General features: G+C 38.4%; 2 protein-coding genes across 6 annotated transcripts in view; one reads left to right on the top strand and one right to left on the bottom strand.

The window, feature by feature from the left end:
• The window catches only part of CENPP (centromere protein P), a 114,914-nt gene that overhangs the window by 78,963 nt on the left and 14,926 nt on the right, over window positions 1-21,025 (top strand). The window lies entirely within an intron of this gene.
• ECM2 (extracellular matrix protein 2) lies at window positions 1,410-20,276 on the bottom strand. 4 transcript variants are annotated; one of them, XM_083869514.1, is made up of 10 exons: window positions 20,166-20,276; window positions 13,521-13,824; window positions 9,168-9,356; window positions 7,429-7,911; window positions 6,999-7,114; window positions 6,265-6,400; window positions 5,343-5,500; window positions 4,895-5,034; window positions 3,131-3,457; window positions 1,410-2,480 (listed from the first exon to the last, which is right to left on the bottom strand). In XM_083869514.1, the coding sequence occupies exons 2-10, from the start codon at window positions 13,798-13,800 to the stop codon at window positions 2,276-2,278; spliced, it is 2,034 nt and encodes a 677-aa protein (XP_083725640.1). In that variant the 5' UTR covers window positions 13,801-13,824; window positions 20,166-20,276; the 3' UTR covers window positions 1,410-2,275. The 4 variants fall into 4 exon arrangements, with proteins under 4 accessions (XP_083725640.1, XP_083725641.1, XP_083725638.1 ...); XM_083869515.1 differs by lacking the exon at window positions 20,166-20,276 and adding an exon at window positions 18,009-18,081; XM_083869512.1 differs by lacking the exon at window positions 20,166-20,276 and adding an exon at window positions 17,201-17,535.

The raw sequence follows: 21,025 nt of genomic DNA, 5'->3' as shown, positions 1-21,025 counted from the left end.
CAAATGAGACTTAGCAAGTCTACTCAAAATTCTGATGTGGGATACTTGAGCCAACAATGCAAGTCAGAACTTTGAAATCTAACAGAGATTCTAAACCCTCAAAAATCCTCTTATGCCACAAAGCATTGTGGTTCTGGAATTGCTATGGCTATTGAATCCTAACCTTTCCTGTTCTGCTCTCTTAGTGACTGTAAAATAGCTTTCCCTCTTATAGTTTCAACATTCATACCTTTTATTCAGATCTGTTTACCTTGCATTTGTCTCTGGCTGGGTTACTAACAATGTCATATTCAGCATTTTGCTGTACTGTAGGTTGTTTCCTCTCTGAAATGTTTAAAAAATTCTGATGAGGCATCTCTGCAGTCTTAGTAACTTACAGCTGGTTCACTCTTGAATTTATCTGTGAATAGAAGTCAGCTGCATTTGTGTGTGGAGAACAGGAGAAATGAGAATTCTCCTGTGCATGCTCAAAGCAATTCTCATCAGGGACTTGCTATGAAGACTCTCCCAGTATTTTTATATAGATACAGATCTAGATATATACATATTATGTCATAGGACTTCTGAGTCTGATAACACTTAGCAGAATTATTATTCCATTCTCAATCCAATGGCCATCTCAAAGTATATACATTTCCAATGTAAGCCTGTAAAAATTAATTATTTGCTCAAATATATTTTAGAGAGTAAACGAACTATAGGGGTTTTGTGTTGAGCTGTCCTTGCATATTTTTGTCGTCTTGGTGGCCAAAGATTCTGAACTTGTTCCCATGTTTTTCTTGATCCAGAATTCTCAGGTCACTGTGTCCTAGAGTCACAAGTTGTAAAATGGTGACAATCCCATTTACTTGGTTTATAAAATTCTTTCAAGCTCACTGTTTAGCAGTGATGAGAGTTTTATAATAAAGCCCATTCCACTTCCAGTATAATTGGTAGTTTTGAAGAGTGGATTTGAGCTGCTTCCATCTGACATACGGAAATGTTGTGCAGGTTCGATTGCCCGTGTATTTCTAAAGTGAGCAAGCCCCGTTTGTTGCTTACCCTTCATCCCTTGGCTTCTTTCTCCTGCTTGTTCTTCTGCCTCTGCTACTGTTGTGTTCCATTTCAAAACCATTTCTCCTTCAGTCTCTGTCTCACTACTGGGGCATTTACATTGGCCTTTTAACTTCAGGTCACGTTCCATTGCTGAGGCTTCTTGTAGGAACAATTTCCACAGTGCAATGTCAGGCAAGCTTGATACTCACTGTATTAAATCCCCAAAGGAGTAATCTTAGTCAAATTACTTGCATAAAAGTCACTTTTATGGCATCTTAATAGTGAAAAAGCACATCTTGGAGAAAAAATACATTCATGGTCACAATATATCTTGATTTATCTGTATTTTAGTGGTGTTATCCCCTCCAATCCAGTGGAGAATTTCTTGTGGGTCTTATGAGTCTGAATGTTTGATAAGAGAAGAACTCTACTTGAATGAAGATACTTGCAGCAATATGTGGTGTTTTGCTTAAATTTATTATAAGACTACACATCCTGTACAGTATAAAAATCTAACAAACTATGGTACAAATGAATGGAACCTATTACTATGACTTCAAAAATATTTTTTAAAAATTAAAATATGCTTTGTTTAAAAAGGAAAGCATTCAGATATAAATCAATTGCTCATTCCTCTAGATCTTCCAAATCTGTGTTTGAATACAGGAATTTTTTAGGGTCATTTAAAAGATACAATTTAACGTTTTTTCTTAAAATTTCACTTGGAAGAGAGCTTAACACTGCAAAATGTTTGGTAGAAAATCCAATCCTGTGTGTGTTTTAGGAAATCTGATTCCTGCATTGCTAGAACATTCATAGCTCAAGGACTTTTTATCATTTATTTACAATTTTTACAGTTAGTGGTCCACTTAAAATATTTTAAATTCAGTTAATCAAATAAGGACCAAGCTGAGAGTTTAGTTATATTCTTAAATCCTAAAATCTGATCTTATAGAGGGTGTGCCTGGGGGCACAGTTTGACCTGTTGTGTTTAAGTAGAATAGTGTTACTAGAAATAAAAATAGATGTCATAATCTTAAGCTTCAGTTTTTACATTTAATTGTTTTATAATGAGACAATATGAAGAAACACACTGATACCTTACTTCAGTAAATAATAAACAGTATCATATTTATGGCAGTAGGAAGGGTTTAAATCAGAAATAAGCAGACTAGTGAATAGAGAGAATAAATAAAGTTGCATTTCTAGAGTTGGGAGTTTCAGTGCAGAATTGGGGGGTTTATTTGTTCTTCTGTGGTTTAAGAACAATGCTGCAATAGGATCTTATGCATGAAAATGAATGTGGGGAGAGCTGCCTTGTGTTGATGTAGTTGTTCTCAAGGTGAATATGTTCCAAGTGGGAATCCTCATTCTCCTCCTCACTGTGTTCCTGCTCGTCCTCGTGGTTGGTCTGAGTCCTGCAGATGCGTTCTGGGGGCACCGTTCTGTGACACAGGGGAGGAATCTTGTTAGAATTATTCCAGATGACTCTTAACTTCATCATTTATTTTAGACTTGCTGTCTATTTAGAGATTTGAAAACGTTAACTTAATCAGTACATTAAATTTTCTCAATTACACATTTACTGAGGAGTTTCAAAAGCCATTGTTTTTGACATTTCTCTCCTTGCACTGTTTTCTCATTTATATCATACACTGAGTTGTCCTGAGGAAAGTATTGCCACATGTTGCTGAATGAAAGCTTTGTGTGACACATGGGAATTCTCTCTTTGTCATTCCTTACAAACCAGCACAGAGGGCCTGGATTGCAGATGTGGCTCCACAGCTGGGGCTGCTGGAACCTGCTCACCTGGTGACTCCAGCTGCTGACTCCTCCCATTATTTTGTTATCACTTTGGGCTCTCTCCAGCAGCATAAAAGCTTGTGATTGCTGGTGATGAGCACTTTCAGTAACTGTGAGGAAGGGTGAAATCTCACTTTTATCATATTAAGAAATACTGCAGAAGAAAACTCAGGATTCAACTCCTCCTTCAGATTTTTTTTTCAAATATTTACTTAAAAATAACAAATTCCTAAAGCAAAGTATGTCTTATTTATTTTAATGTAATTAATGTAAGAAAGAGCTTGGAAAGTACCTTATTTTATTATTGTTCAGTCTTAGAAATCGTAGTTTTCTCATTTCATCAATGCCAAAGGGTACAGCCTTCAACTCATTGTGATCCAAAAAGAGCTCCCTGAGGGAGTGATAAGCTCCAAAGAACGACACTGGGTCGATGCCGTCGTCAGTGAGTTTGTTAAAGGACAGGTAGAGATACTCCAGCCCCGGCCTCATGTGGCCAAACACATAGCCTGGAATTCGTTCAATCTGATTTCCTATAAGTACCAGATGGAGTAAAGATTTTGGCAGATAGGAGGGAACATGATATAACTTATTATAAGAGAGATCGATTGACTCCAAGTTCCTGCATTAAAGGAGAAAAGAAAAAAAAAAAGGCTGAAACCCCTTTGAGCTCCTGCCCTGGCACTGCTGTGTTCTGTACAAGGCTCTACTTCCATGGCATTACCAGGGAAATTTGTTTCTGGTAATGGGGCAGAATGCATTTTATGGAATGTGGTCATGCATAATTACTCTGGGAATAGAAAGAATTCAGTCATGAATTACCAATCAAGCACAATGATTTTGTTGATGGGAAGAGATCTTCAGTAATGAGGATGGGAGAGGGGCTGAACAGGGGAACCGTATAAATTCACACTTCTGCCCTCCTCCCGGGGACTTTAGCTAGCTCAGTTATTAGGAGGATTTGGAGAGAATTATACCAAGGATGAGGTGAGATATCTTAGAAGAGGCTTTTTTTCTGGGACCTTTGTCTTAGGCGTTTATTCTTCGAATTTCCAGGGGGGAAAGAGGTAGAACAAAGGAAAGGGAGACAATTTATAGCCTCCTAGCTCAGAGGAGAGGTAGCTGGACCACAGCCAATGGAGTCAAAGAAGGAAGTAAGGGTCACTCTAAGTGGTAAGGGACTCCAGGGGGTCAGGAGGGAGAGACCATTTCCCTAGAGAATTACAACAGGGAACCCCAATGGAGAAATTTGGGATTGCTGCAGTAACGAGTAACACTGAAGAACTGGAATAACCTTGGGATTGCAGTCATTATCCCATTAACAGGGAGTTTTAAGCTTTGTTCTGAAGCCCGTTTGAAATGGAATTGTGTAAATGAATCAGTCCCATGTGCTTCACTTCCAGCGGTGAGAGATGCTGTCAGTAGTACCAGTGTGGCTGTTTTCAGCTTAAGGAATTTACAAGTTCAGGAATCAAGGGATAGAGCTGCAGCTGCCAGTGATGGCCAGGTACCCTTCTTAGCTTGGCAAATTATTTAGCAGGAAAATCAAAAGCTCTATCATCTTTTACTACATATATTCTCATTGCTCCCTTTGCATATATTCTACTCTTAGACAGTGCAGCTGCATGGTCTTCCCTTCATCTTATTTACTTTCATAATTTTTAATCCAATGGGGAATAGGGCTAGGACAGTAATAAGTTATTTTTAAATTACCTTGAATTAATTATGTATCAATAGTAAATTACCATATAATTGTATATAGTATTATTTATAATTAATGTTCATTTTTGAGTGGGTGGTCAGAAAAACATATTGACTTTTATGTTAAAATAGTACAGATTTGAGGTAAAAGATCATTCTATTTGACAGCTGACTGAGTATCTCCTAGATCATACAATTAGGCAAAGGAAATTTAAAAAAGTTAGTGAAGGAAAACAAATCAAAGCATAATTACAACTCTAAGTTAAAAGTAATGAAGTGCAAATATTTATTTGATTATCTGACCTCACTAAAAACAGAGAAAAATATAATAAATGTATTTTAAATGTCTGGTACTTACTCTTGGTTTATCCAAGCCAAAGGTGCTATCCTGTGCTCTTCTAATTTGTTATGCTTTAGCCCAATGATGTTGATGTTTCTGGTATGGTTAAAGCAAATTTCTGACACTTCTTCAATTTGATTATGTTCAAGATATAACTCCTGTAAGTGCATTTTGGGAAGAAAATTTGTGAGATCAGAATAGCTGGATTTTCGCATTGCAAATTCCAAATGGAGCAATTTCCTGTCCCCTGGTCTATCTGGTAATTCTGAATCTGAACCAGAGTCAGTTTGTAGCTGGAGTGGGACCTTCAGAAACACAATTTTTCAAAGCAATTGTTTTGTTTTCTCATTTGTGAGAATACAGATTGCTTTGAAAGGGGAAACAGAAGGAATTGCATATTTTGGGGTGTTTGTTGGGGGGTGGTTGTTGTTAGTATTTATTTTAGTGCTTTTGTTTTCTTTTTTACCTCAAGAGTGGCAGGAAGACCTTGTGGGATAATTCTAAATTTATTTCTTCCCAGTCGCAAATAAGAGAGACTTTTCAAAGGATAAAAGGCCAAAGGACTGACATTTGCTTCACTAAGTTTATTTCCTTCTAATTCCAGAGTGACCAAGTTTTTTAAATCTAAGGAGAAAAAATTTAATTTCAGTTAATTAATGCCATCTTACATCTTGTTAAAATACACATTCATAATTCAAGAGTCTACTCAGGTCAGCTCACAGCAATGAAAAAAATAAAATGAACTGATTTTATTATCTCATAATCATGGAATTATATTGTTTATAAGTTTGTAGAGCTTTAGAGATTGACCACAGCTTTATTTACATTTTCCTCTCCCAGTCCAAATGGAAAAGGCAGCAGCTGATCCAGTTTATATGGGACTCTTTTAGCAGGAGAGGAAAGGAAACAAAAAAGCCCATCAAATTCTGACATGGATGGTGCCCTTTCTCTTTTTTTCTTTCTCTTTTTTTCTCTCAGCCTGTGTTTAAACTGGCTTTTAATGATCGTGTTGACTCCAATTCTCCTTTATTTTTCATGGACATCAAATTCTGTTCACTTCCCTGTAATTTAAAAATAACTAAAATGGTTTCACTACACATAAAGCTATCAGGTGGGGATAGCAGGTGTCTTTAACGTGCTTCAAATTCACCTCCACTTAGTGACCTTAAATATAAACTGCCTTGGGAGAGGAGCAGCTGCATAAGGGAAAATATAATTTTAAAACACTTTGTCATGCAGATCTTTCAGCTTTTGTTGCCTTTTGAAAAACATGCACTTTAAAGCTAGCAGTTATTTTTCTACGTCAAACCAGGTGCATTTGGTTCAACATTCAGCTTTTTAAATTTATTTTTAGCTTTTCATATGATCGATATTGGTGTTTTAAATACCTTTTAAGCCATCTTCATCAATGGCATGAAGTTGGTTGTCATTTATTTTTATTTCTTCCAAAGTTGATGGCAATTCAGAGGGAATAAGTGCCAACATATTTCCATCCAAATATAAACGTTTCAGCTTTTTCAGGATCTTATCACAGGGAGGAAGAAGAGCACTTGGGTTATCAAGGTACAAAACACGCAGTTAAATATACAGTTAAGATTTTCTTAAACACACATTTTGTAAGGTTTTTCAGCAGCAGTGCAGTAGTACCCAGTGGTTTGAATGAAAAAAATATTGGTTTTCTCCTGTCAGTCTAATTAATAGGTTACTTTCTGCTAAATATTGACAAAAATACCAGTCAATGTCATGTGTAAACTGGAAGAGCTTCCCCACAGCCTTGTTGCAGTTCCTTGGTATCATTAGAAATTATGTGCTCATGCTCTTCATTTGTGAGCAAACTAATTGTTTTCTGTAGGTCTGCAAATTTACTCAAGCAGAAGGACTGCAACTTTCAGTAACTAAGGATTTTTATGCTTAAACCAGCTGAAAAAAATGGTATGAAAAATTATCATATCTTAATTTTAATTCTTGATTATGGTGAGAGATTTCTCAAAATAACTATTGAATTATACAGTGTTTACTTAGACAAGGTGCAAAGTGGTTTGTATCCATAAACTGAAAAGCAAAAACCATTCTTTTAAGCAATGATTATTGGGAGGGTAGCAGAAGAGTTAGGCTTTCTTACTTTGAATGCTTTGGGACCTATGCCAGGAGAGGTAATGTTATTTTTACTCAGATCAATCCATTCCAAATTAGGTATCCCATTGAATGCTTCATCTGAGATAGTAGTGATGCTATTGCCTGGGACAGAAGGCAGGAAAAAAGTTTGAGTTATGAAATACAGTCTGTGCCTGAGGTGTGTAATATTGCACCTATAAAATATATCACAAAAATAGCATTATGGGCAATAATTTTGTATAGATATATTCATCTTAGTATTTATATGCTGACATGCCAATCTAATGCTTTTCATTTCTTGTTTTTAAAGGCTTAGCTGTAAAATTAGTTCTAAAACTTTTCTATGTTAAGGAATGACAGAGCATTAACAGTGCTGTCGAGTGCATTTGAGGGTGGCTGATGTTACAGAAGGCATGCAAAGGAGGCCCGTTAATTACCTGTAAGGTCTAAACTCGTTAGGTCTGGATCTGAGATGGGAGGTATTTGTGTAAGTTTGGCATTAATGCAGCTTACTGTGGTGTCCAAGGTGGAACATCCAGATGGCAAAGGAGTAGCTTCTATGGGTGGAACGGGAATTGGGAAATGAGATGGAGTCCTGAAAGCACCATCATCATCTTCATCACTTTCATACTGCTCGTCTCCTGCAGCTCCTGTTCTGGGGACAGGCAGCTTCTCCCTGCGACGCCCTTTGTGCCTCTGCCGACCCTTTTTGCCTTTCCTTTTCCTTTTCCTTTCCCCTTTTTTGTGACTGTCCTTGTCTCTGATCTCTATCACTTCTGTTGGAAGCAGCTCATACTTTTCCATTTGAGTTGGTGCTGATGGCAAAGCATTGGTGGTGTCAAGGTCCTTGGGGTCTGGGGAATCACCAGACATCTCATTGATGTCATCCTGTGAAATTATACTGGAGTCCAACGAGGAGGCTAATGAGGGGGGAAAAAAACAACACAAAAGAGTCTGATGAAACTAAAATGTTAGTAAGCACTGTTTCCCACGTACAGTAAAAAATTATGACTATAGAATATTATTCCTATTAGAATACAATTCAAACAATAAGAATGTGGTCTTAAATTGCTGCTTGAGAAAAGAAACATTTGACTGAGAAATGATTGAGGCAACCACACAGAACAGTTTGTATACAGCCACAATTCCTGACAACCCCAGACAAAACGGTGGAAAAATTAATATACCCTTCATTATCTTCCTTTTTGACTTATTATTAATTACAGGGTTTGTGTTGATGGAGGTGTCTAAAGAGGAAAAATAATGTGTCTGGCAGTGGGAGGTAATTTGGAAAAAATTCACAAAGGTCAAGACTTTGTTCTCGTCCAGAAGGACATGTCAGGGAGGAGTTGGCTGCAGGTGGGGATCTCACCAGGGAAATGCATTAACTCCATTACCAAAATGCAGTTTTTACTTCCATAATGGGACAGTTCTAATAAAAGGAGTTTAAATGTCTCAGTCAACGTGAATTTTACAGTTCTTCAGTGAATTCCTATAATGTCTCATCTCACGTACACATGCACATACACAAAAGGATAAATACTTCTTACAGTAGGAGGAGATGGAGTTCAGTACTTTGCAGATATAAAATATTGTGAGTGTGGAAAGGAAAAGAAGGAAATCACATCTCATATTTATCTCCTCCGTTCCTTTTCTTTTTAAAGGTACAGGTTTGATTTAAATTATTGTGAAAAACCAAGATTGTAGTTCTCTGGCATCTCTTGTGAATTGACTTTCCTCTCTTGATTTACATCAAATTGCTGCATGGTTTTACACTCCTAACAAAGATTTACCACTCTTTATGTCTAATACATCAGTAATGGCCAGTAGTTACTGATTGATCCTTTGTAAATGGAAGTGGGGTAGAAAATAGATGTTATTTCTTCGTACATTGACAAAGTTCTGTAGAGGGGAAGCAGAAAAGGCAAGTAAAAAGGAAATACAATTATCTTTACTATTGCATACATAGCATCATCTTTTCTTTAAATGTATCAAACTTGTCTTACAGAGTACTCAGGGAAACTGAGATCAACTTGAGTAGAAGCTCTGAAGAGCTGCTTTTCTCATGGAATTCAGGATAACGTGTACCTTGTAACTCTTGGGATCATTAAATGCAGTTATGTTTAAGATTTTAAACCAGGCAGTTTCAAAACAGTAAATCCATGGTGTCCCATACCAGTCTCAGAGCACACGGGGCAGCATTCTCCTGCAGGAATGATGGTCTGGGGACATGTCAGAGGGTGACACATGGCTGTGTCACAGATCACCTCTCCCTTGGAGCAGAGACAGGTGACACAGGGCTTGGGGGACCACACGGCCTTGTCAAACATGATCATCCCATTAGCTGTGCACTGCCCCTTCTTCCCTAGGAACAGAAAATGGGAAACTGCATTTAAACAGCTTAAAGCAAACCAAGTGTTCATTTAAAACTTTGGAGAGAAGCACTGCTATTTTGTTCTCATTTTGAAAATATGTAAAATACACCCTATTCAAAGGATCGTATCATTATTCCTTGCTTTTCATAGCTGTATTTTCTTCAGCTTATTAGTAATCTCCAGTTATGCAAAACCTGAATAGTTTTTCCAGACCTTCTTCTATTCCTCTCTTGTGCACTAGAGATCTTTTCTAATATCTTGCACATTAAATGAGACAGTTTTATTTATTAAGGCCTTGAGGAACTGGGAGTGTAACAATATTCAGTTTATAATGACAGTTCATGGACTTGGTGGAAGTACAGTCCATTCTGGGATGACTGATGAGATGGCAAAAATCTCCACTTCCCTGTAACTTGCCTTATCTGAAAAAAAAAAAAAAAAAAAAACCAAAAAAAACCCCAAACCAACAAACAAAACAAAACAATACATAAATAATAAAAAACCACACCACCACAAACAAACAAACAAACAAACAAAAATCCACAAACAAACCAACCCTCTTTGCTGGAAAAGCAGCAATCTAGAACAACTAACTTGTGCTATGAAATACCCTGTCTCTCAAATTTCTGGACATGTATATGTAAAAGATTGAGATCTCCCCAGGGTAACAGTTGAAGCTTTCAGAAAGAAATGTAGTTTTGTAAGCTCTAGTCAGATATTCAGCAGGCAAGTGATTTGGAGAGCACAGAGACTGGGGAAGGAAACCTATCCCAGTCTCCTTTTCCTTCCAGGGGTGGAGTTTACCTCAGCAGAATCTTCCCTGGGCAGTTCTCACCAGGTAAACATTGTACTTTAGCACAATGTCTTTTTATTTTTGGTCTTTTGAGAGAAGGAAAACCAAGGTTGAGATTCTTCATCCCACGCAAATATTCCTATTTTTGCATGTGCCTCTAAATCTTGTTGAGAAGCTGAACTCCTTCACACCTTCCTTTTCCTCTTTCTAATTAACCTAAGAATGCATTGCTGAAGTCTTGTTTTGAGATGAAAACCTATTTCCAAGTTAACTTTTTTACTTCCTTGCATATAAAGACAAAGAAATTTCTTCTTTTCCTATGCAGTTTAACTTTCTCCTTCAGATGAAAATTAATATGGTGGAAAAATCTTATCTCACCTGAATCTGCATGCCAGGAGACTTTCACTTGTGGTGCACAAATTGTCATTAGCAGGGTTCTTTGCAGGGTTTGTTTTCCCACACTCTACCTTCGTCTGTGCCTGAGTGTTTAGTTTTAATAAGAGTATTCAAGATAGCTTTTAAATAACTTTGTAAGACTATTGTGCATATTTGGTTTGAAATGTCTCTGGGATTAATATTTGTCTCAAAATGAGGCATTTTGCAAAGTCTTTCAGGGTAGTTTTACTTCATAACAAAGGTTCTTCCTTTGTCCCTCTGCTTAAAGATTGCTGGATATCAATCTGTTTTCTACAATAAAAATTAATTATCACAATCATCCAGTTTGGATGATAAATATATTCCATATTTTTAAAAATGCTTTTGATTGCTCTTAGGACTGAAGAGGCAAGAAATTAAAGTTCTGAGTAGCTGCATTTTGTTTTTTCAAAGGTCTGGGACATCTCTGCGTCATTTCAGCTTCATAAAGTTGTGCTCTAAGCAACTCCAACCACGTCCAGTGGAGGAGGAGAGCAATTCACCCAGGCCAAGTGTTAGTTGGCTTTAAATCCCAGGTATCTGCAATCCAGCTGTTTGGTGGATCCTGACTTTGGGGTTTATGTGCTTGCCCAGTACACCACAATATTTCGTTTCAATAATCTCCAAAAGAAACACAAAAAGAATCCTGCACTTTCTCATGTTAAACAATAAAACATCAGCTGTTCCAGAGGAGCATAATCTGGCCTGAGAAGGAAATTCCTCTGTGCTTCCTAAATTTCTTTTCTTTTGTTTTAGCTGTTATAGTGTATCAGAAGTCAGTGCAAATCTTGTCTGAATAAGCATAAAGATATGAGTTATCAGGTTTGGCCTCTGAAGGCTTCTTTAACAGATGATCCTTTTTTTTCTGTGTACGTGAGAGTTGCATAAAAGGCAGGAGCAGTGTGTGCTCCAAGACAGGTTTTACCCTTTTGGTGCATTGCAGAACTGCTCTCTGGCACTGTTGGCATTCCCAGAACCGCTGTGAGACACAAAGAGGCTGTGCTGGGAGGCTCCTCAAATTTCCTGACCATTGAGCCACTTGAGCTTGGTGGTGTGAGCAGGGAGAGAGATCAGCAATGGCGCAGCAGTGAACATCCTACTCTGCTCTACCTAAAGGACAACTGCAAATTATCCCATGTTGTGGCCAACTTTGATTTAATTGAAATGTTCACATGATTCAAATCTGGAGGAATTAGATATGTCTGGTTACTGTTAAACTTCCATTTAGCTGTTAATTTTCATCCTGCATATATCTGTAAATTTGAGTGGGTTTGGGTTTTTTTTTTTAGCCTACTAAGAGCAAAACAAGTAGCTAAGAGAATGGAAATTAATGTTTGGATTGCATTTTTTTTTCTCTTCTGAAGCATGATTAATAATACTCTTCTATTATTTAATAGGCTATGATTTTTCCAAATCTGACATTAACTTGAAAAAATTTTGAACTTTAAAAGCTAGACTAAAAAATACCTTGTGGTTCCAGTCTTTGGCAGATGAGCATGGGACTTTTAACCTTTGGAAATATGGTGTAAATTCAGCATGGAGTTCCAAAAAAAATGAGTTCAGTGGTTTTAGCTCAGCTTTTGGATGCAAGTCCAGAAAGAAAGAAACAAGTGGGGCGAGGAGGGGGAAGAGCTGTGCATTATTTCAGCATGACTGATGGTCCTGACAGAAACTCTGGAACATCTTACATGAAGTGTATGCTACTTATGTGGTATTTTCCTCTGGTTATTTTAAAAATATTTTTAAATTAAAGGTTTGCCATTAGTAATGTGTATAATACTATAATACACACTGGAAATGCCATAGTGCAGAGTTCTGCTAATTTTCCTATTCAAATCCCTTACTTTCAAATATTTGATTTGAAATGGTTCAGCCTTTCTGAAGTAAAGACTCCCAACAAACAGTAATTGTGGACAACATGTGGCTGATTTCTGTTTGGCCATTTGAGACTTCCTAACCCAGTGGTCACATCTATTATGTGACACAATGAAAGGCTTAAATTCTTGCTTATAAAAATAGATTATTATCATTTTATATAGAATATGGTCATCAGGACATTCTTTGTTTTTTTCCCATAAAATCCATTACACTACATATGAAGATTTTGTTTAGTGTGTGATCTCTTGGTGGAGGAATGGAAATATCTGTATCTATAAAATACATTACAATACAATATATAAAATATATTGCTACAACACCGTGAAAACCTCTCGATCACCAAAAAGGCAAGTTTTATATAAATCATGCTATTGAATTTCTATTTTAAAATGTGGGTTCTCAATATAGATGGAGCAGAAGAGTGTCATGTGTTTAATGAGTAGGATTTTTTCTCTTTTAACTCACTTTTCCATCATAAGGGTCTTGTTTATAGCTGCAACTCCCATATTGCAGCTACTACAAAGTGTTATTATTTAGTAACTTGAATAATTAACAATTAAGTAAATATTAATATATTTAAAAGTAAAATACATTTCATATTTACTCTTAAAATATTTAATAACTTAAAATCAAGAATTATTCCTTAAAGTTTGCATGTATAGTTTGCTTTTCAAAAATGCAACCCATCAAGTAAAAAATAAAAACTTGAATCTCTTTTCATTAACACTGCTGTTACTGATGTTGAGGCCTCAGTGAAATGTTAATTGACTTAGGAGATATATTAAGTAATAAATTCTTGAAAATGGTCTTCAAACTTGCTACACATTGGACATTATGAAAATAACCCAACAAATTTTTTGTTAGTTAAGATCAAAAAATAATGCAGGAAATCTTGCTGTTCCCTGGCAAAGCAGGGTTCAGTCAAAAACCCTCATAATGCCAACCACAGAATTACTGCAGAGGGCTGCAGGTGTGGTGTGGAATCGAGCTGAAATAAAGCATTAATGAGTTTTTATGTCCGAGATTAGAAGTCAGCTCCTCTCCAAGGAGCAGAGGGCTGTGTCCTCACCTGGTAATACGCTGTAGGCGCTCTCGTGTTCCCCCAGCCCCACCAGGGAGTCGAACACGCCCATCTCGGTGTCATCGATGTTGATGAGGGGGATGCTGCGCCCCGGGGGCTCCATCCCGGGTGCCCTGAGGGTCCTGTGCCCTGCCCAGGGGCTCCTCCCCAGCCCCCTGTGCTGCATCATCCTCCTCCTCCTGTGCCTCCTGCCAGCACCTTCTGCTGGGCAGAGCTCCGAGCACAGCGAGACCAGCAGCAAATAACAGAGCACTGGTGGTGCCTGCATGGCCTATGGGTCCCACACGGTGTCCTGCAAGGGGAAAAAAGAGGGAAATCAGCTACCTGCAGAGCTTTTAGGACCATGGCAGTCACACACGGTGCTTTTCAAGGCAGGTGAACCAATATATTGTTGGCGAATGTATACCCAATGTTCCCCTTGGAAAGAAATTGCCCTCTGAGAGATGCAGTGAGCAGTTTGATTTTAGTGATTCTCAGCAGTCACAGTCAAACAGGTGCTGCTTTGTGTTTGTGGTCGCATTTCAAGAGGTGGTTTGGATTTGCAGTGCCAGCAGGCATTGGCAGTTCAGTAACTGCTGCTGCTTCCAGCAAGGGACTTCTTGAGAGTTCTGTAGTGTCTTCCTGTTTTTTATTTCTTCCAGAGTGTTGTAACTTCTGAGTGTGAGAATGGCAAAGTAACAGAAAAATGCCCAATTCATTTGTGATGTGCTGCCCTAAATACTTTTGGCTTGGCATTTCTGTGCAAGGTGTTTTTTCACTGTAAATGAAGAGATGTTGCTTTTCCATTTTCCATCCATCTGTGGCCATCCTCTTCTCTAACAGGATCTGTTTGATTCTGCAGAGGAAACCTTCAGGTAGTTTGTGTTGTTTGTGACATCCCACAACTGCTTTTCCAGTGGAAGTTTTTATTAAGTGTAGGCTCTAGTAAAGTCAGTTTAGAATGGGTTCTGTTCTGCATTTACTTATTAAAAAATGCAAAATAATTGAGCCTTCTTATGCTTGTGACAGAAAAATTACATTTACTGTCACCAATAGGTGGCATTCCAAAACAGAGCAGTCAGGATTCAGAAGGATGCACAGGAAGGATACCCAGCAGTGGATTGCTATACCAGTGTGGAAATAAGACCCTGTACATCAGGGTCATTAATGATTTGTCAGAGCTCTGTTGCATAATCTTTCAAAAGGGAAATGCTGCTGTCCTGTGGCCTATTTAACTGAGGCAGCAGAGACAGGAGACATTTGTGTTCTTGGGAGAGTGAGAATTAGCAAAAGACTTGAAACACTTGGGCTTTGTGGCCAAGACAAGGCTTAGAGCATGGCCATGGTTTTTCCCTGAGGAAGTTCTGAGGGGATTAAAAAATTCTTAATGTTCATCAGTCTGGCTTTACATGTCATTTTCCACTTTGGAGTTAATCTTATTAAAATTATTTTCTGTAAATATTGGACAGTATTATTTCAGGAACTTGAACTGTGGCTTTGCCTGAATTAGATTTTGTTAAAAAGCTTGTTCTTCTTGGTACTTTCTGATTTATAGAACAGGTCAAGTTTTTGGTACAAGTTGCCTAAATGTTCTTTAACATAAGGCATGTGTTTGATTGCATGTTTTTCATGCTTTCCACATCATAATTCTCATAGATTTTGTATTCTCTTGTTTTAAAATAGGAAGTTGGCAGTAAATAAGTTTAAGAGTATGCACTTTACTTATTTTTAATATTGTTATTTCTGTGTTCAACTATTTTAGTTTTAAAATGTTATTGCAAATTTAGATATTAATTTTCAGAATTTGAAGTTAATGTGTTTGTTTCTATATGAAGGGAATTTAAGATGCAAGTGTCTCACACAAATCCTCACAGCATCTCCTGGAATGGCAGATTTTGAAATGAATCCAAACTTATTTTGCTGCTTTCTGCCCCTCAGAAATCGCTTATTCCAAACTGCTGAATAGACTCTATAGCTTTTTATTTATAGCAATTACTGTTAGTTAACATCTCACATAGATGCAGAAACTTGCTCTCTGCACTGAAAATTCCTGTTCTTGTTGAGAAAATGCTCATTTCTGAGTGTCTCAGGACAAAGGAGCCAAAGCCTTTGGTGTCTGATTTGTGTGGTAGCAAGTGGCTGTAAAATGACCCAGGAAACTTCTGTTCCACCAGCTGGGCTGAAACTCACTAAGGGCCCTCAGGGAAAACTGGATGTACAAAGGAAAGGCTTGACCACGTGTGTTCATTCTGTCCAGATTTTGACAACTTAATTATGGTTCCATTTTTCTGGGATACTCTATTATAACACCACAGCTGTGCAGTTACAATGCTGCTACATTACACTTGGGCTTTTTTAACATTTAACCATTTCTTCCTGTGACCAGAGGCACATAATGGCATGACTGAAAAACTTCTCCATTCTCCATTTCTTTTTAAAAGTCAGGAATAAGGTAGAGAGATTCACATTACAACTGTACAGATGTTAATGTACATTAAAAGATGTTTTGCTAGGAACTTGAAGAGTAAAATTTTATAGTAAAGCAAATTATTTTAAAGTGAAACTTGGTTTCATAAAGTACATTATAAATACAAAATTTTAAAAATCAGAAACAAAACAACAGAAAACGCACCAAACTCCCCCCCCCAAATGTATTTATAAACTAACCCTGTTAATATATGTGAGTTTATATGCTATTTTTTTACACCAGTTTAATTCTTCAGCACTGAAAGCTTAATATTACTGCTTTCAACCAAATGGTGTTGTTTGCATGCAAAACACTGGGCTGCTGAGTTCCTTTCCTTGGCTTAGTTAACAAGTGCTGCCTCACACTTTAAGGCCCAAATTGTGAAAGGCCTTGGGTGCTTTGGGCCTTTCCTGCCCATGTCTGGGATCCTCAGATTATCTCTCAGGAGGTTGTATTTTGTATGGGGCCAGACAGCTTTTAATTTGGAGGAAATTCAGCCTATTCAATCTATGACTTTCATAATAAATCATTGCATAGTAAAATAAAATTATAGCTAGCCAGTGTAATGAAATTATTAACTGTTTGTGTTGCCAGATAGTTTCACTGTGGCTGCATTGCTATACCTGTTTTCATTTTACCCATAAATATTTAGATCAGGCACAGTATGTGAATGCATCTTTATTACTTTTACTTTGTAATGTGCTCAGTAATTTGTACATTTATCTTCAGTAGCTGTCATTTTGCTATTATGTTAATGGAAATAGTTAATTTTTAAAAGAGAGCCCTTTAGAAATACCAGAGTATCAGAATTTATTAAATAATCTATCTTTATCCACTCAGTCAAAATTCAAACACATTTCTAAGATGTCAGCTTGATTTCTCATGACACACAGGGGTTAAAGTGCTTTACCAAGATTTTTCACTCACTCTTTTTTAAATGCATTGCACAGAAATGAGTTACCATAGGAAACTTATCCATAGCAGCCAGACCAGTTGCACTTTTACTAAAGCAGAACTTTAGTTTTAGTTGGATGTGCGTGGCAAACATTCAGACAGAACAAAAAGCAGCTCATGCTTTATCTAGAAAAGCATTTCTGTTCAGTATTGCTACATACAGCCTGCAATATTTAATTTCAAATATTACATATTTGCAAAGTTAACATGAAGTTTAAGCCATTCAACACCATGCTTTAAGCAGTAATTTAAAATGTAAACATTTTACCTTGTAATCTAACCTAACAGCAGATTCTGCTTGCTGTCATTTAGTCTCCCGTTGCAAATGAAACAAAATCTCAGTGAAATCTTTAATACAAACCGACAAACTGTAGGGATTGTTGAAACATGTGAGATGAATGCTGAGTTAAGTCTGAAAAAGCTTCTTCCCCGGGGGAGCCAGGGCTGAGCTCTGTGTGCTGCTGCTCGGAGCGCTGCAGCCTCGCTGGAGCAAAGGAGGAGCAGCACAATGCCTCCGGTCCCGAGGCTGACAAGGCACAGCTGGAAATCCTTTCCCACTGCTTACAGTCACATAAGGAACAAGGAAATGGAGTGTTTTCAAAAGAAACAACGAAAAAAATGTGTCTTTTAGTCAGTGCTGGTTTATGTATTTAGAAGTTTTGTTTCCAGGCGGCAGGACTTTAAAATGTAGGTTTATTTAAAATAATAAGCTCTAATACACTTTGGCAGATGTAGCCTTAACGTAAAAACATTTATTAAAATTTGAACTTTTTGTTTTCAAGTCGTGTTTTCCTAATCCCCTCCTGCATTTAAAGCCTGTTGTCTATAAGCAGCAAGCCTTTTTGTTGAAGTTTTAGCATGGAAAGTTTTTCTTCTATCCATTTACAGTGATGATTTCACTGCAAGTTGTAGCTTATGCATGGAAAATAAAACGACCGAAGCACTTTCCCTTCATTTTTTTCCTCTTTGTAAGGCTAATTACATCCTGAAACCTGATCCTGAAGATCAGCTCTGCAGAAGCTGCAGGGAAGTTGGTGATGCAGGGAGAAGAAGGGAGGGAATTAAGGGTACATTACCACAAGTCCTGTGCGTGCCCGCAGAGCCTTTTCCTGCATCCCCAGATCCCTGCCGAGTGTCCAGTGGGTGATGGGCTGGGGCTGCTGAGCTTCAAAATGACAAATTCACCTGGGACACCGAGCTGTCGGTGTTCTGCTGACATTAAAAATCCCTCCTTTGCTTGAGCTCACACACTGAGGAATATTTAGACAGATAGTCATGGAATGGTGTAACCATTGAGTTAACCATAATTGTTAACTGGTGTGTGGTGGAAAGATACCAGGGGAACACATTGTCCCTTAAAATAGGCATTCAGTTCCTACTGTGCTCTGCTGTGCAAAGGCAAAAGCAGAAACTAATTAAACTTTGGTAATTTATCTGGAGCTGTTTGAAAGGAATGGAGACAGTCACTTAACAAATGGAGTGAAAATCTGGATGGAAGGAACCTTAAAGTTTATTCCATTCCACCCCCCTGCCGTGAGCAGGGACAACTTTCACCATCCCAGGGTGCTCCAAGCCCCATCCAGCCTGGTCTTGGACACTTCCAGGGATCCAGGAGCAGCCACAGCTTCTCTGGGCACCCTGTGCCAGGGCCTCTCCACCCTCACAGGGAAGAGTTTCTTCCCAATCTCATCCCACCCTGCCCTCCTTCAGCTTAAGGCCTTTCCCCCTTGTCCTGTCACTCCAGGCCCTTGCTCCAAATCCCTCTCCAGCTCTCCTGGAGCCCCTTTAGGCACAGGGAAGGGCTCTGAGGTGTCCCCAAAACCTTCTCCAGGCTGAACAGCCCCAAATCTCTCAACCTCTCTTCATTAGTGAGGAGTAGATTCAGACACACCTTAAGAGACCCTTCAGTCAACTTAGAGGATTTAGGATTTTCTCTCTGTGTCTGTGAGGCCCCTTGTTTATCTTCTCAACTTTTGTTAAGGAAGAAGGAAAGACAACCTGAGGGATCTGCAAAGACACAGGTCCCTCTTCATGAAAATGGCATTGCAGCTTCCTGCAATGAGCAGGAACACTTGAAAATTGTAGGAGCTGTTAAAGAGTGGCCCGTGGCTGCCTGGTATCAAAAAGGTTTAGGATTTTTAATTGGGAAAAAAAGGGTCTGAGAATGGACATCATCTGCTGCCTTTCAATAAGATTTAAATCTGTGTAAGATTAATAATTAGATTGGCTTTAATATTGTTATTTACACTAAAAATTTCCACATAAACTTGCCTGTCGTAATAACTAAAGAAAAATTGGTGTATGTTCTGCTAAAAGTTCAGACTGGGATGGGAAATTATTTCAGACAGACACAGTTCAGGTAGTTTTTGTGTGAGTGCTAACACTGCTGTGTCCTCAGGGATCTAATATTGACTGGTTTTATGGGAATAGTTCATCCAAGAGCTCAAAGCAAGCTGCCAACCTCTGCTTCATCTGCAAGTCATATTATGCCTGTCCATCCCATGGCCAGTTGTTGGGATAAGTGGTGCAGTGGGAATGTTTTGGTCTGTTAAGATGCCTCAGAGTGGAATTGTGTCCTTTGAGGAGAGAAGAGGTGGAGTAAACAGCAGTGACTAATTATTAGAATAACTTTCTATTGTTTTATATCTTGTGGCAAAGTGCCACTGTCAGTTTGTGTCTTGAGCAAGAGCCATAGGATGTGAAAAATTGTTGTGGAAGGCTGGAGCCTTTGGCAGGGATTCTTCTCTTTTCCTCTGACAACAAGAACTATTAGTCAGTGTACTGACTAATACTGTTGTTGTTTTCCTTTTTATCAGTTTTGCTTCTTTCTATAGGAGGTAATGAAAGGAGGAAAAACATTCACTACTGTGCCCTGCTCTAAACCTCAGAGGAGGAAAAGTTAATGTATAAGTTAACATAACAGAGTCTGTGATGCTGAGAAGAGCTTATAGATTTTCATCTTTTGTCTGAAAAGCTACTTAAATACATGGGGAATGGTGAAACGGGAGGAATAACTTAGGTTTCTCAAAAGCCTTCAAGGTGCCTGCAGTATCTTTGTCATCACAGAAAGCCAGCAGGCTGAAGGATTAGAAGGAGGGTATCTTGAAAACGAAAATCATTAAGCCAACTTAAATATAGAAAGTATAAAGAGTACAGAGAATAGAAAGAAGAGTTGAAATAACTGTTTCTGATCACAGCATACAGAGACAACGAGGCTCAGCTCTGTATCATACCTTTTAGAAGTTGAATCTTTTTATCTGCACAATGGCCACACCAAGCAGGACAAGAGCAGGAATAGCCTTCCCTGGGCCAGGGGATGGCAGGTGTGGCCTGGCTCAGCAGAGCAGAGGAAGTTATGTGTTCCCTTCAGCCAGGCACTGATAATTTCATGTATTGCTGGAATTACCTCCCAGCCTTTGGTGTCAGTGAGTTCAGGAGCTGGGACAGGTCACTGAGTCCAGCCTGTTGCTGGGAGCAGGGCATGGCTGAAGCCAGAGCAGGGATTTGTCCTGCTGGTTTCGAAAGGCAGCAAGGACAGAGGCAACTTTTCTTGCCTGCCCAGATCTCATGATTTGCTTTAACTTCTCTTCCTTTATTGCCTTTCCTCCCCTTTCACCCTCACAAGTTCTTTTCTCAGCCATTTCAAAACATGCAGCCTGCCAAGGTTTACAGCTTCCCTACTGACTTCATTTTGCAGACTTATACCTTTATTTCATAATTGCAATCTGGTTGTCCTATCCTTTTTTACTTGAGCATCAAAGGAAAGCTGATACTGCCCATCCTCCCTTTGTAACTCTGCAATATTCTGCCTTTGCCCATTACAGCCTGGTTCAGGGTACCACAGGGCATCACCTGCATATACAGGATTTTCCTTTTCTTATCTCTGTCCTAAAACTCTGTGTGGTGTCTCCCTCCCTGTGGTGCCATAGGTGACCAGACCTCTGATAATTTTATAAGCTTGTAAAATACGTGTTTCCTCGGGGGGAACTCCAAACCTCTGTACCTGTTATCATGTCTCACCTGGCACCAAGAGTATTCATTCCATAGCTTGAAATGTTCCAGTCATCCTTATTTTTAACAGCTTTCTCTTACA

This window comes from Zosterops lateralis (genome assembly GCF_965231275.1).
Source record: "Zosterops lateralis genome assembly, chromosome: 11".
Lineage (NCBI taxonomy): Eukaryota > Metazoa > Chordata > Aves > Passeriformes > Zosteropidae > Zosterops > Zosterops lateralis.
This window is presented reverse-complemented; position numbering and strand designations above follow the sequence as displayed.

Bases quoted from the DNA above. Each gene is read 5' to 3' on its own strand.
- ECM2 (XM_083869514.1), bottom strand. From the start codon at position 13,800: ATGCAGGCACCACCAGTGCTCTGTTATTTGCTGCTGGTCTCGCTGTGC. The intron at 7,912-9,167 runs GTATGGGACACC...CCCCCTCATTAG, and splicing joins CCCCGTGTGCTCTGAGACTG to CCTCCTCGTTGGACTCCAGT. The intron at 5,035-5,342 runs GTAAAAAAGAAA...ATGCACTTACAG, and splicing joins GTCTTCCTGCCACTCTTGAG to GAGTTATATCTTGAACATAA.